Source organism: Pyxicephalus adspersus, chromosome 2, assembly GCF_032062135.1.
Source record: "Pyxicephalus adspersus chromosome 2, UCB_Pads_2.0, whole genome shotgun sequence".
Taxonomy (NCBI): domain Eukaryota; kingdom Metazoa; phylum Chordata; class Amphibia; order Anura; family Pyxicephalidae; genus Pyxicephalus; species Pyxicephalus adspersus.
The window spans coordinates 153,835,776-153,851,853 of NC_092859.1; the positions used below are offsets into that span (position 1 = coordinate 153,835,776).

The 16,078-nt window shown below is 39.6% G+C and overlaps 1 protein-coding gene across 1 annotated transcript in view; it reads left to right on the plus strand.

Annotated features, from left to right (window-relative positions):
• The window catches only part of MXD1 (MAX dimerization protein 1), a 17,792-nt gene extending 11,260 nt beyond the window's left edge, over positions 1-6,532 (plus strand). The window contains exons 3-6 of the mRNA XM_072402798.1: positions 3,806-3,835; positions 4,971-5,085; positions 5,190-5,349; positions 5,877-6,532. Of these exons, the coding sequence (XP_072258899.1) occupies positions 3,806-3,835; positions 4,971-5,085; positions 5,190-5,349; positions 5,877-6,070 (499 nt within the window). The 3' untranslated portion in view covers positions 6,071-6,532. The remainder of the gene's footprint in view (positions 1-3,805; positions 3,836-4,970; positions 5,086-5,189; positions 5,350-5,876) is intronic.
• Positions 6,533-16,078: the final 9,546 nt, after the last annotated feature.

Genomic DNA, 16,078 nt, shown 5'->3' on the forward strand with positions numbered 1-16,078 from the left:
TTTTTAAAACGGCATTTGCCGTATAAGACGCACCCCCTTTTCCCCCCCAGTTTTGGGGGAGAAAAAGTGCGTCTTATACGGTGAAAAATACGGTATTATAAATGAATACGCTGACATCCATAGGCAAGAAAGCCATGGCATTGCGATCTGAAAAGTGTTGCTGGTATTTAGCCTCTTTTGGGGCATACAAGTCGCATCATAATTTCTTACTGGAAAAGTATTGAAACAGAGGGTCAGATCACTTATCTCCAAACTACAGACCCCTCCTTTCTGTTATGGAGGAGAGGAGTGAGACAAGTTGTTGTAGACCTGCCCAATGGGGATAGCACTGCTTTCTGTGCATCTCAGGATAAGAATTGTGTTTGTGATAGGTCTACCAGCTGAAAATAAAGGTAAAAAGCCACATTATATTTTTGTAACAATAAAGATATTCAAATTAGTCTGCATCTTTTTTTTAAGTGAGAATATGCAGTGCCAGCACCCATTCTATGACTTGTTATGAATACATTTTTACAATGATTAGGAGCTGATGAAGCAGATCATGGTGACCAAGTTCTTCAGTGTTTTGTACTATTTAAAAAAAAAAAAAAAAAACACCTTTGTAATACTCTCCATTACATTTAATCCAGTCAGAAAAACACATGCGTGAGGTCTTACCATTAGCGGTGTAAATGTCATGTCTGTGGAATGCACGTAAACAGGAGGAAAATGTTTTTGTCTTAAATATCGGGTACCTGTCAGGCCTACTAAGCAAGGTGTAGATATTCAAAGAGTCCCCGTATGAATCACAAGAACTATTGTTACAGCTTCTTTAAGGCTGCTCACCTGTCATCGGAGAGCTCCATTGCTCTTATAAACCCAGGCAGACTAGGGATGGGACACATGGGCCAATTTTTCGCTTTCAGTCCTAATGAAACCATTAGATCTGAATCCAGCAGATGATAAAAAGCGGCCCCTTTATTAAAGTGCACAAGTTGTTTCTTGTGTACATGGGATTGGAATTCAGATTGTTTTTTATCCATTGAAAATAATATTGCTGTAGAAAGCTGAACAGGTAAAATCTCACAAAAGACTGCGTTACAAAAACATCTTCTTGTGAGGTTCAGCCCGCTCTGTGTTCCACAGCAATCTTCCTGGAAGGACGGTGATATCTTTGGTGCCGTGGGCCGAAGACCCGGAAAGGTGAATATAATTCTGCCTTTTTTCCAGGTAAATTTACAGTAAATGATTTAAAAGGGAGGACCCTGGTCAGTGTGTTTTATGCAGTCTCACAAGGCTATAGATTCCTTATATGATGATCAAATGCTCCTTCATACCCAGAATGACCAAATATTTGGTTTGGTTCCCATCACTGAATGAGGAGGTAGAAAAGCAAAAAGGAAAAGTCTACGTTTGGGTCTGGGGTTAAAGCAAAGCTGTCCGTAGTCCTGAATAGACCAGAGTTTAGGTCAGGAAATCATATTACCCCAAATCATTCTTATAATATATAGATTTCTTACATAAAGATTAGGCATGCCAGTATAATCCAACCCCCAATTTTTTTTCCCATGTACATGTTTTTTTGGATAACTTGAACATACAGATTTCTGAACTCCTCTGCAGTCACAACATGATCTAAATCCCAATTTTAATTCCCTTGTTAGGGGTAAAGTCTGTCCCTTTTAGGTATCTTTAGTGCTTAATAGCCAATTGTGGTGTATTGCACCTTTAGGTATACTTGCAAACATTTTAAAATTGTAAAGCTTCAAAAAACAAAACAGAATGCAATACTAATATTTATTTGGCACACAAAGCAAAAATAAATAAATACATAAAAAAGTATTTAAAAGTATTTTTGGAGCCTTTTGATCTGCGGTATTTTATTTAGTCAAGAACTGACATCAAATGGTCTGAGGAATACCAGTAGACCACAGATTGGTGGTTGCGAAACACTGATGTGTTTTACACACAGGAAATTGTACAATACATGGCTGTGTAATCTTGTGGTTTTGTTGTAGTTTTCCTTCGTCTACAATATCTTACGGGAATTTGGTGGCCAAGAATGGCTTAATCCTGATTCCCCGAAATCAGAACTCCGGGCATTGATGGCTGTATGTAAATTGGTTCCGCAAAACTGAAACAAAACTGATGAAGAATATATTGCGTGTATTTCTAGGGAATGTGCTAACTCAGAGACTTACCGTACACCATACGTACTCCTGCATCATCAAGTCATACATACATACTATAGTCCATAGTGACAGTCCAACTTGCTGAACTTGTATGATAAAAAAAAAAAAAAAATGGTTTAAGAAAAATGTTTTGTAAAATGTTTGTCAGGTGCACAGCGGCTGATGTTACGGTGTCACTTCCCTTCTGTTACCTACACAACAGCCCAGAACAGCTGACTCTCATGTCCTATTTACTCTGGGGCTTCCATAGAGCCCCGCTCTTTCCCTTCCTGACTCAACATCACAGGAGAGTTGGCTCACAAACGCCTATTGCTGACTATTGCTATGACAAACCAACCTGCCGCTGTGTAATTGCTTTTTAAAGGATCATTGTAATCCACTACAAATTATTTACACTCTATAGAATGTATTGTGGATGTTTTATTATTGAGTATTTCAGGTTTCGGACTGGTATGAAAGACGAGTGAAGATTTGGCCACCCATTGTAACCAGCTAGAGTGTGCTCCTTGACTAATTCACCTTTCCAATAATATTTCATCCTGCATGGTTTACAATAAAAGTGAGCAGGACGATAGTAATAAGTTGATGGTGAGGTGTTTTTAACAAGCGCTTGGTGATGGGGAGATTGCAGTAGCAGTTGCTATGTGAGCCCATAAAGACAAACTGAATTCTAAATTCCACGCTGATAAGTGAGGTTGCGGTGTGTTTACTGCTTCTTCCCACCAGGGAACTGCTGCCTCTGGGAAGATGATACATGTGTATGATATGAATGAATAGGGGCGGTACAGGTACTGCGCATTTCTGCCAGCTATCAGATGCACAGACATTGGTTCTTTAAGAAGTGATCAAGGTGCCCATCATGGGGAGCCATGCGGGATTACTCGGTGCCAAAGGAGGTCTGAAGCTGTCCTAACAAAGTGCTCACCAAGTCCTCTACTCTGTAGATCTTTGCAGTGCTGGGCTTACAGGAGGCTCTGATTATCGGAGGTCTACACGTGTACACTGGAGGGTTGCTAAAGTAGTCCTGCCTAATTTAGTGCTTTAGTGGGTGAGAATGTTTTCCTCAGTAGAAAACAAAAAATTGTGGGGAGCTGTTACGTTACTATGGCCCATATATGCAATCACAATTTTTTTCTGAATACACAATGAGTCATGGCCCTGGGGAATGGTTGGGGTTCCACTGTAGTAGAAATAAGAATCTTCCATGTAGCAAGTTTTATCAAAATTTTGATTTTCAAAAAGAAAATAGAAAACACCAATTTAACTTGTGATTTTCTGCATTCTGGTACAGCGTCTGTCTTTCTTGAAAGTATAAAAATAGAACTTTTCCTTCTTTCCTTTTGCTAACAAGATTCATGGTGTCAAAAAGCTGAGCCGTTGTCCTGCATCAGACTTGATGGGCAATAATATGCCAAGCTGGACTAGCCACCCTCTTGAGCTCCATGTCAAACTGACGCGCCTGTCCCAGACAAACTTCATACACTTTTTTTTTACAAACTGCTGTAGTTCGTGACGGTGGGGATTGTTTTGTGGTTTGCTTTAATTGCAAAGGTAGCTAAGTGGGATTCTAATTTAAGCTACGTGCAATTAGTGTCAGGATGTGACTAATCTATTGATTATTTTTTGTTTTTCAGATCAACCCATAATGAAATGGAGAAAAACAGGTACGTCCAGTCTTTTTACAGGTTTATTCATTCATTGGCAGCAGCACAGTGACTTGTTTTTTTGCACCTGCTGACAATCGTGTCCTGGCCTCCTCCTGCTATGTGAGCGGCGTCTTCCCTCATCTTTGCAGATCACTTCTATCTCCAGTCTCGGCCTTTGAGTCATTTGTGCCGAGCTGTGTCCTTCCCTTTCTCTATATGAATATGTTTGTTTTTCTTCTTTCCCCAATACTACTCCACCCTAATAATTGCTGTAATTACTGAGGAGGCTTGGATGATCACTTTGTCACACTTTTAGACTTGTGTGTGAAGCTCAGATTAGGATCGATTTACTACACTAAAAATAAGATTCTTTCCACAATAACTTTGTGTAGCACATTTCAAATTCCATATCTTGTATTGTAAGACAGCATAAAGACCATGTCACACCCATGAATATGTAGCAGTAATGCCAGCGATTCACTGTGATTCGTAGTTAGAAATTTCATCACTAAAATCACTTGCTGCGATACAACAAAATAGGGATTTATATTTAGGCCCATGGCCCTAAAGGTCATGATTTGTTTTACAGTGCAGAGATCAAACAATGTATTGAGTTGTTTTTATTTAAATGGCCACCACAATTCAAAATTTACATTTGTACTCATGGAAGTTTCCTTAGCTTAAAATAAATTCAGGATAAATTAAATCCTAAACTGCAAACAGAATATTTTCATTTTTTAGGTTAGAAATGTCAGCTTTTGTCTGTTTCTGCATTGGGGCCAGGAAAGGATTTAGGAAGATTAACCTAACTTTGTGGGTCAGTGTAATTTTCTCATACACCCGGGTGATCAATTGCACAAATATGTGCAATGGCAGAGATTGTTGCTGAATATCAGATGCTATATATACTATGGGCCCTGTTGTGTATGCCTATTATCTTAAATTAGCTTTTATGCTTAGAAATATCTGTAGGTCATTGAATTACTTCTGCTGAGATGCAGTTGTCCATTGTAGGTGTTGTCTATTTTATATGTTTGGTTAATTTGAAGGATTACTTACAAGATCTGCTCGACAAAACTAAATATGAATAAGCTTGTGATGTTGTCTAGTATTTTCTGCATAAAGCTTCAATCTTCTGTATTTTCCCACCTAGACGAGCTCATTTACGACTATGTCTGGAAAGGCTGAAAGTATTGGTACCCTTAGGTCCTGAATCCAATAGGCATACCACATTAAGTCTCTTAACAAGAGCAAAGTTGCACATAAAGGTGAGTGCATTTTATATTCTCACATTAACCTTAAATCTGGTGCTGTAAATTGTTGGAAATCTGGTCCTGCTTTCTGTATTACCATTTCTATTTACCTTTCGTAGAAACTTGAAGATTGTGACAGAAAGTCACAACACCAAATAGAGCAGCTACAGCGAGAGCAGCGACATCTAAAAAGGCAGCTAGAGAAATTTGGGGTCGAGAGGGTACGAATGGACAGTATAGGATCCACAGTATCTTCGGAGAGATCCGATTCTGATCGAGGTGAGTTACCTAACCTAAAAAATGCTATATAGAATACTGAACACAAACATATGTTACAGACAGTTGCTATTTGAGTTGTCAGCTGTACAGATAATTATGAAACATTACTAGTCTGTTTCCTTGTGAAGTAGACCGGACTGATGCCACATGCTATGAAATTTATAGCTGAAATGTTGTCGTGCCATAGAGAAGAGTATGAGCACTTTATATTTCTGGCACCTACAGTGTATTCGAAGGTATCAAACATTGTGTTCCAGAGATGTTTTTAATTTTGCCATGACACATGCTGTAAAGAAGAGAGTGATTACCTAGGAGCAGAACTTTGCTAGTGGCAGCATGATATTCAGTGTCAGACTTGCAGTAGGGTTACACTTATTGTTAATTGTTGAATTGTTTATTGTTATTGTTATTGAATTGTTGAACAATTAATGAATTGTTTATTGTTATATAGGATTCTAATGGATGGAGGATAAACTAGTGAATATCTGTTTATGCTGTGCTTACAAGATGTTGTTTTTTCTCTACAGAGGAGATTGACGTGGATGTAGAAAGCACAGACTTTTTAACAGCAGATCTGGACTGGAGTAGTAGCAGCAGCAGTGCCAGTGACTTGGATGAGCGAGGAAGCATGCAGAGTATTTGCAGTGATGAAGGGTATTCCAGCTCTGGAATTAAAAGAATAGAACTCCAAGACAAGCCAAAACACAGTGTTACCCTATAAACCAACAGCAACAGGTGAGGGCAAAGGGGAGGGGGTGTTTAAATGTCCCAGCAGTTCTCCCCCCTTCCCCTTTCCCAGAGCTCCCACATCAGAGACTTGTCTTATCTAGTGACTGCATTCACACCATAATCTTGCACGTGAAATTACCCACTCCGACTCCCGGCTCTCTGTTCTTCGCTTCTTTTTTTTCCCCCCAGAGCTCCTGAGAGGTACGTGGGTGTCCGTTTACATTTTGAAATCACATGCTATCCCATCAGCCAGTTGACCTCCAGGAGACTACATTCCAAACCTACGTTGAAGCACTTAAAGGAAAAAAAATGATCTATGTAGTTTATGTATATGGGGAGCAACATTTCTGCAATGTTAATGATTGTTGACTGTGAATGTGGCGAGGTGAGTTTGTGCTGCTCACTTCTCTGCAGGTGTCATCTCCACCCACTAGACAGCACAGAAGTCTCACAATCTCCCTGCAACACCAAAACGTTCTTGCATCACCTGGAAGCCACATCTGGGTGCAGTATGAAGGATTTATGGTAGAAAGCATCTTGCTATATGGCAAGGCTTCAGTTTACAGCTACAATACTATTCAATCAGAAGCTGCCAGGAAGCTAGAGAGGACTTTTCCACCTCTGTTAAGTGACTCTGGCTCACAACAGTAAGATTGCTGCTAATATATATAAATATTTTTTGTTTTTGTGAATTTGTGCACCAAACGTTGCACTGAACCCAGCACAGTCTAAAGAAAAGCATAGCTAGACCAGACCTTTCTGGCTTTTTTTTTTTAGCCCCATTTTATACGCTGGTTTTTTTTTTATTTTGCTTTCTGTGCTTGGCTTTTCATAATTCAGTCTTATTTACTGTTCTTCTATGGGTTATTGTGTTCCATGTTTCTATTGGTACATAATTTAACATTGATTTCATGTTATGTCAGCATGTTCAGAATGACTAGCATGTTCTTTTAGATTGGACCTAGGAATTCTGTGGTTGTGTCTCTAGCCACCTAAACAAATGCTTTGGGGTTAGTGAGCAGCGGGTGGCTGCAGACTGCTACAGAATACCTTTGTGTATTTAGGGGAGTCAAGCTTTTGATTGAAGGATGGACCTCTGCTTAACACTTTACCATTACACCACAACAACAATGGTTGAAAGCTATGCTGTTTTTAGAATACATTAATCGCGATTACCAGTTCATAAATGCCTAGCTGTCAAGTTGCTTCTCTGGTTTCTGGATTTTGAGTCTCCAACCTAGGCCAATATGCATTTAGAGCTCCAAATCTGTCTGTTTTTTTCAGAGCTAATTTGCCCAAAAGGTAGCTGGAGACCAGAGGATTAGCAAGACAGCCAGTCTTTTTTTAGAAGGAGATAGACAAAGAATATCCATGTGCTTCCTTTAAGAGCGGATACCCTTAAGACCTGCCCAACTCCTAAAACCCCTATTTGCTCCTCCACCTGAACAATTTACCTACTCGATCAAAAGACTTTTTGGAGTTGTGTCCCTATAAACAGGCATAGTATGATCTATATCCTAAAGAAACAATCTGCAAAGAACAAAGATGAGCATGGCAGTGGTTTTTGTGGGTTAGAAAGATGGCAACCCCCCCCCCAAATATTACAAGGCGTCAATCTAAAGCAGAGTTCCATTTTTCAGCAAACGTGAGAACTCCTTTAATGAATGTCCATTTGCAAAAAAAAAAGAGATTAGAAATGTTTGGTATTAGTTTTGTGCTTGTATACACACATCACATATACATCCTCTTACCAAGCAGTGCTTTGGATAGGAACCATAAATCACTCCAAATGCTCAGCATTTGCCACTTGCATTAAGTAATCCCAAGCAGATGCATTATTGAAGGATATCTATTTTGCTTCCTGTCGATGGGATATTTTTTTATTTCCTACCTCACAGAAAGATGAACAAGGATTGCTCCGCTGCTTGCGGAGCAAAACACAAACACATCTTGCTAGATGCTCCATAGCTTTCGATTAATCTTTAGCAAAACCAAATCCAAAGCGTGTGTTATGTACTGCCACAGGTTTTCTTCCAAACACTGCTAAGTGAAGGACTTGCTGTGGTGTCTAAGCCACTGCTGAGATGTTAGGCCTTAAGTCCCGGGCACACCATACAGACACTGGAGCAATAACCAGGAGCACTGCATTAGCTACCCCTCTAACAGCACAATGTTTTGGCCACAGAGCCTTGGCTCCTGGCTTCCTTTTTTTTATAGCTTTCATTTTGCCCCTCCGTTTTCAATTTCAAATATTCCCCAAGCTTTTAATGTGCATCTGTTTTATTAGTTTTTGTTTTAAGCTCTCGTACAATCTAAAAATGAAATATTTTTGAGATTTACCAGCAATGCAAATGTCCCAGAACCCTCTCCCCCCCTTTTTTCCATTGCCTCACTAAACTGTGTTTGCACCAAACCAACCCTGCAGTAACCAGAATTAAGTCAAAATCGGACCACCAGGACTTTTCAGCACATAATGGCTTACTGGAATACTTGCCTCATTACCCCAGGGGTTATTCGAACATCATCACAAAGTATTCTATGAACGTATTTCAAACCATTCAGGGAGAGGCCATTTTCTTTCATTGGGTATGAAGAGCTCTTGCTCTTTCACTTTGTTTCCCAGTCAGTGAACCCCTCCACTAGTTTTTTACCTTTCTAAAGAATACAGTTCAGTTACGCTAACAAAAAGCACATCTAGTTGTAAATAAGTCACATAAATCTAAAATTATTTATTCTTGTTTTGTATAGCTGATATATTAGGGAGATTCTTATGACTTTGTGCTTTTATAAATGTTTGAAATCCCTTTTTTGTATGTATATAAATATATAGTATATATATAAATGTTTATCTGCAGATTATTAAAGTGTGTAACGTTACACACAATTCATTAGCACACCCTAAAAACTCTCTATAGCATTACCATGCCATTTCCCTCACACTAATGCTAAACTGGTGGGGTAGCCTGGATCAAATCCCTTCACTGGTCGTAGGTTGTACGCCGGCTGACTTTGCCAACTTGTACGCAGGCTACCGCCAGTGCCACCTTGCTGGTTTCAAAAATATTTCCCTTGTTGCTGCTATTTTTATGTATTTTATCAGCTTTGTCTAAAATCTAAACAATCTCTCCCCTAAGACCCCCGGTCAGTGAATTTTAGGATTGAGTTGAAGGTGCTGTTGCACTACTTGGCCATTACATTTATATAACACTACAATCTATAATGAATAGATTTCAGTATGGCTTCTGAAACTCATTCTGTGGGCTCAAGCAATGTTTTTTGATATAGAAGCTGCACAATGGCTGTTTTTAATGGGGAAATGAAATGGCAATAGTTTTCATCCGTTTGCTTGCCTAGGATCACATGTAATGGTGGAACTAGATCAATACAATAGAATCCAGTATTCTCAGAAAATATTAAAAGCTGGGTGGGCAGAAGCTGTAGACTGGTAGCGGCTTGTGTATTGTGACCCAACTTTTCAATAACCACCCAAAAAGTGCCGGGAGGTGCACCCAGCTAAATGGAGCTGGGGAGAAATGTGTTCCTGGCATCAGAAACGCTTATCTGTCACCAATTTGCATCCCTATATTAAAATTTTTTATATCCGGTTAGCCATTCCTTCATTACTTTTATTTTGCTTACCAAACGAAGAGACAAACTCAGGGATAACAAGAGTTGTAAAGCAACTTTTAAAGGAGCTCTCTTCTCAGCAAGGAATAATGTCCAATGGGACAACAATGTTTTGGGGGGTGGCAGTTAGTAGTTGGCAACATACAGTGGCAGTTCCACACCATCTTTTCACCTGACCTCTGCGTCAAAAGGCTTTGGGCTCGTGTGGATGTTGTGTTGGCAAATTAAGTTGTGTTTCCATCAGTGTTGACAGACAGGTCCACTTGGCCTCCTAAGCTGTTTTCATGTATCAGTTGACTTGTATGGAGAGAGATTAAGCTTTTGATGTTCACAAAAGCTCATCAACACATGCTTTTAAAATTTGCCCTCAGCTCATAGCCTTTCCGCATGGAGTCCTCCTTTAACCGTGAATCCTATGTGCCTCTCATAGTGCAATAACCTACCATGTTGACTCCCCGCTACCCCCCCCCCCCCACAGTTATTCCACAGATTTTCCTATAAACATGCGGCTTACAGGGTCAGTTTGTATCCTTTCGTGTCTCTCTATCAGACAAAGCAACACATTGACCCTTCTGGTCACAATGGGTGCAACAACAATTTGAGCCGAAAGGCTTTCAGAATAAAAGGGAACTTTAATGCTCAGATCTTTGTTTTCTAAAATGGTCTCCCTTTTCTGCCTTTCTTTGGGCTTTTTAACTTGAATGCAGTAATCTAAATACCTGTTAAGGTCAGAATTGAGTATCGGGCCAACTATCACAGGTTTTCTCTCATTTCTTTTTTTTTTTTTTAGAGAAGAATCAATCTGAATATTGAGTCTCGACCAGGGAGCTTTAATTGGTGCAGGCTTGCTGCAATTTTTTTTCTTAGCTGCGCTCCTTTATTTTGCTTACTTTGCCTCTGGTTTCATTTTTTTAGCCTGGGTCAGGGGTCATTTTGAAGTGTGACCACTGCCTAACCTTTCACATTGCACACGTAGTAGCTAGGAAACAAGATCTAAGGCCAGACAAGGTAACGATTATCATGTTTTAGATGGCTTCCCAAACCAAACTCCTAATAAAATGGGAAATTTAACCTGTTTAAAAGTAGTTCTGCACATACATGATTAAAATTGCATATTCAGGTTCTTGAATAATTTGTTATGACTGGTTCTCTTTAAACTATGTTTATAATAACTATAATTTTTTTTGAACATAGGACTTGAAGGGCTTTATTTAATACCATTACACATTAGGCAAATGACTTCTTACTCAGAAATTGCTATATTATTCTGTAATGCTGCAAACCCATCTGTCATCACTCATTACAGAACGCTAATCTTTGTGCCATGTTAATGGGGGGTTGTGGGATATTAAATGGGAGCAAAAAAGGCTCCCATTTTAAATCCCTGTGTACTTAGACCTGGCCACCATTGTGGACCTCAACTCAAAATTCCAAAGAGTGCAGAAGCTAGTCATGTGACTGAATCCCTGAGAATAGATAGGCTGCTTTGCAGCTAATACTAAAAAATGCCCACTCTCCATGCTTGCATACATGCGACCGTAAACCTTACAATTTTCTCCTAGCAAAATTTGCAAGCCATTGCAGCGCTCCTTGGTTAAACACCCAAATGTTTGTGTTTCTTTTTGAATTAATAGCCAGGATACCATTAGGGTAATGGATGTCCTCTGTGTATGTTGTTAAGCCCGAGGCCCTTTAGCATAACACAACTTTAGCTTTTGTGAAAGCTAATGTGACCTTCCAGTCCTAGAGGAACAATTGCAAAGAGCGTATGCCAGGAAATTGCCCACCAGCATCACAAAACCATATTGTCATAACCATTATTGGCTAATGTCTTTCCTCTTTCTAAATCCAAAATCTGCAGATTGCCAATAAGCCCAGCATGTGCAATAATGGTGTCCTCACTGTGTATGCTTAACATGATCACAGTGTATAGTACAATGCAAAACTTGGACCCTGAACGGCTTGGAGCTTTTATCGGTCACTTTTTTTTACTCTTTAGGGTAAATTGCTTAGCATATATTTGGCTGTCGTAACAAAGTGTCCTTCCAAAAAAGGTAATGGTGCATTGATTAACCTATTTAATAAGTAAGGGACAGGAACTGATTTTAGCTAATCTGATGGTTTCTCAACCACAATAGCTGAATCAATTGGCCTCGTGTTTGGATTCAGTCATAAAAATTATGTAAAGCCACAACAGCCAATAACACATCAACTTCCTCCATTCTAATGACCGTAAACCAGTTGGTCACCCATACCCAATAATCATTTATATTATATTGTTAGAGGCCATTTGTTGCTTAATAAGATCAAAAGCCTATGGTTATAGTTCACATTATGGGATTCTCCGCCGCCACCCCGTCTTTATTAGATTCAACAAAATTCAATTGTTTTCCAAAGGGAACCCATGCCAATTTGTTTCTAAACTCTCTTCATTATACGTTTCCAGCAGTGTTGCGGTCTACCTTGGTATCTGTGGCTTCTCCTAGGCAGGGAGTGATATGATTTGGACTTTCATTTATGGTAATACAGAGCCAAAATCTCATTTTAATAATGTGAAGGGAAAGTAGCTTTTCATGTATCCGTCAGCCATTTTTGTTGCCCCTAATGTGAGTATGGGCTATCAATGCAATGGAATCCATGTGTGTGTATACGTTGCTGAAAACATGCTGCATATATTTTAGAAGTCTTGCTAGTCCACATGCTTGTTTCTGATCAAGTAGCTTCCAGTCAGCAATATTAAAAGAGAAAAAAAATGGTAGCCTCCAGTATGTAGAGACGGCAGCTGCATTTTACAGCAGAGGTACCTATGGCAGTAATACTTTTTCTCCCTCACTTTCTGATGTTTGTGTTGGGATCGATATTTCGGTTGTTCTCTCTCTTTTCAGCCTTACAAAACTACACAACATCTCCACACAAAACGCAGACCCTTATCAGTTTTTACCATCCTTTTGTGTAAAATGGAAATCGGGCAGCTAGGGACTAAGTCCCATTTTAGATTAAAAATTTTAACCCTTAGGATTGGTACAAATACGGCACTTTTAACAGTGTGTAATATGTTGCATTTCTGTTCTTCGTTTTCTGTTCGGCTTTTTATTTTTTTTTTTAAAGTATCCCCCTCCCTTTTTTTTTTTTTTTAGTATTATCCAGTTTTGTGAATGTGTTATCTTTTGTGTACAGTTTAAAAAAAAAACACAACCAATTTGTTTCATAAAAAAATATCTATATAAAAATCTATATATATATATTGTATCTGACCAGTTTTAAGTTTAGGCAAGTGCCTGCAATGAACTTATTGCATAATAAGAATTTGTGAAGCGTTTAAATAAGAACTCGGTTTCTACCAAAATGTATTTTTAAAAAAAAAAACGAAATTCAAGCTGACCTCAGCAAGTTATTCTCAGTTTCTAAAAATGAATTGCTGTGCCTCTCTGTTAGTGCAAGGTAGTTAATGTTCTCCTATTACAGCTCCCCATAGGAAAACACTGGGGCCTGCACGGTGCATTGCTGACACGTGTGTGCTGTACCTGAAGTATTTTGGTTGTTCCGTGTTGCAGTGCATCCGTGCGTACTGCACAGGCTTTGTAGGCCTTCCGTTGGTCAAAGTATCCGAAAGTAGAGTTGCTTCTGTTTGACCAATCAAAGTCAGTATTCTCCCCTGAAATGTTTTAAAGCTGGGTGGGAAGAAGCTGTAGGTGGGTGGTGGCCTTTGTATTATGACCCAACTATTCTGTAACAATCAAAAAACAGCCGGGTGGTTACTGAAAAGTTCCGGGCGGTGCGCCCAGCTAAAAGGAACTGGGGAGAACACTGTCTTTTCATTTCCCATGATGTCCAAAGACACAGCCCTTCCTTCCGACGCTTTGATCAAACAACAAAGGCCTAGATTGAGTGTAATGGCAGATATGGAGCGTTCCAGTTGTAGCTGAGCTACGACTCCCAGCATGCTCAGCTGCCTGACTGCCATTGTTTACCCGCCTTGCTCTACATTTGGCGGTATTTTCTGAAAATACATTGCTGCTTATTCTGTGTAACAAATGAAAAACTTTATTCCTGTTTTTATAAGAAATGAAAGCATCCAGAGTGTTTAAAAATGGTAAAAAAAAAAGTTCTATATTTGATGCATTTCTAAAGCATTCTAGTCAGAGTTCTAGAGGGTATTACATCTGTTGTCCTTGCAGGTCTATTGTGAATGGAAGCAGTGCAATATTTTAGGTATATTAGAGTTTGTTCCATATATAACAGTGCGTGAAGGTCATAGAATTGAATTGAGGAACTGTCCACCACCACGTTAGAGCCTAAAGCGCGTGGACAGTGCAGCTTGCTACATACATTTTGTTTACCATACAAACCATTTGCTAGCCATATTCTCATGACGTCCCCATTCTGTTCCATGTACGTTGGGTGTCTCCTTAGTTGTTTTTTGCCAGTCTTCCAAAATGCAAGTTCCAGAAAGCATCCGACGCAACAAATCCAGTGCAAAATGCAAACTTCTCCTTGTTTGGTCCCCTTGTATGTATCAGTTATTTTCCTTTTGTTTTTTTTTTTTCACTTTGAGCGCTGTGTTGAGATCACATTATGGTGCTTTTTACTGCATTCAGCACATTCATTTTTAGAATCTACGTTTTAGAATATAAAACAGATACATAAAACTTGCTGTGTATATGGAAATACTTCTGTACTGTTAAAGCTGTTCAAAAATGAAATAAAAATTATTTAATTACTAAAAAGGGTCTTGCGTGTCCTTTCTTTATGGCCGGGTGCTTTTGTGTCCATGTGAGATGCGGTATTTGCATTGGTAAAGCTAATGTGTTCAGCGTAAGCCAATATGGTGGATAAAGCTCACTTTAGGGCTCATTAATACCAAAGCATTGCAATAACACAACACATAGGGCATATTGGTCCATTGGGTTGCCATTCATTCTTCAGTGCACCATGTCAGCCCAATGCATGGCAACTCCCTGTGGTGCAATAAGCATGCAGGTTCAAAAACAACACACAACCATAGTGAGAACAATTACAAATGTTCTTGTAAATTTATTTTTGGGTTTCTACAGTTGTAGAAATAAACTAAATACGGTCCAGCCAGGGTCCACGTGTTGCTCAGGCCAGCATCTCAATTCTTATCTGATGGTGACACCCATCTTGGGTTACTTACACACGGATGATGTCCGATAATCACCTCGGGACTGATATCAGACAAGAATATGATGTGTGTACGGGAGGTCCTGGCGAATCCTTGAACAATCATAATGAAAGTGAAGGGGAGAGAGAGGGCGGTGGCGGCACCAGTCTCTCGTTCTCCCCTCTCCATAGAGCAGAACGGCGCTGAAAGTACAGAGCTCACTCATGCTTTGTGCTGTCTCGGTCATTGGAAGGGATCGCAAAAGATCATTTCCAATGACAATTATTGCACGTGTGTACCCAGCCTTACACTGTACTGTATTAGTGAAGTAGCAGCATTGTCATTTAAAGCTTATCCCTATCTCCATTATATATGAAAGGAGGGTTTTGGAGCTCACAGAAGCTTACTGAGAAATCTGATCACAATGGGTTTGATTTATTAAAGTTCTCTAACATTGGAGATCCAGCACACCTGGAAGGAGGGAAATTGTGAACCAGCCAGTATGTCTATGCAAGAAATCTATGCAAACCAAGGGGGAAAAACCCTCATATTCAAATTGCCACCAAAAGTGTTGACCACTTGGCCTCCATGCTGCTCATGGCAACCAGTTACAATCTGCTTTTTTTTTTTCTTTCATTGCAGTCTTACAACTTTTCCTTTTCTCTATTTTGCAAGCCTTTCATTTCAAGGACATAATACTAGCAATTAAACCTACAAACACAACATTTCCAACCTGTCTTATTTATTCAGGGGAGATTGATTTATGGCTTTGTTATAACACTTTCTTCTTTTTATGATCTACTTGTTCTTATTACTGACATTCCATTGCCACGGGCGTGTTGCCATGCTCCATGTTTGCGCTGCAACAGCACAAAACCTCTTTGCCTGGGCCAGTGCATAGCAGGAAATTGATGACAGCAAAGAGAGCCTGTTGGGTTGCCATTTTCTTTGCCTTTACACCAGTGTAGTAAAGACTTTTATCACTGTCCCATCATCAGGCCACGTAAGGCCAGGTTTCCTCATGCCTGTCGTTTTAGAGGTGGGTGGATGGTGGAAGTAGAGTTAATCACTGGTTTTTACAGTGTAGTCTGGGGACTGAGTCATGCTCCTACGTGTGTTGTTGTGTTGTAGACACCACGCATGGGTTTATGACCCTTGTTATAGGAGTTTATGTGTGAGTTATGCCTGGTAAACATATCCCCTGCAGACCGGGCAGGTTTGGTTACACTTTCTATGTTTAGATTGTCTGCT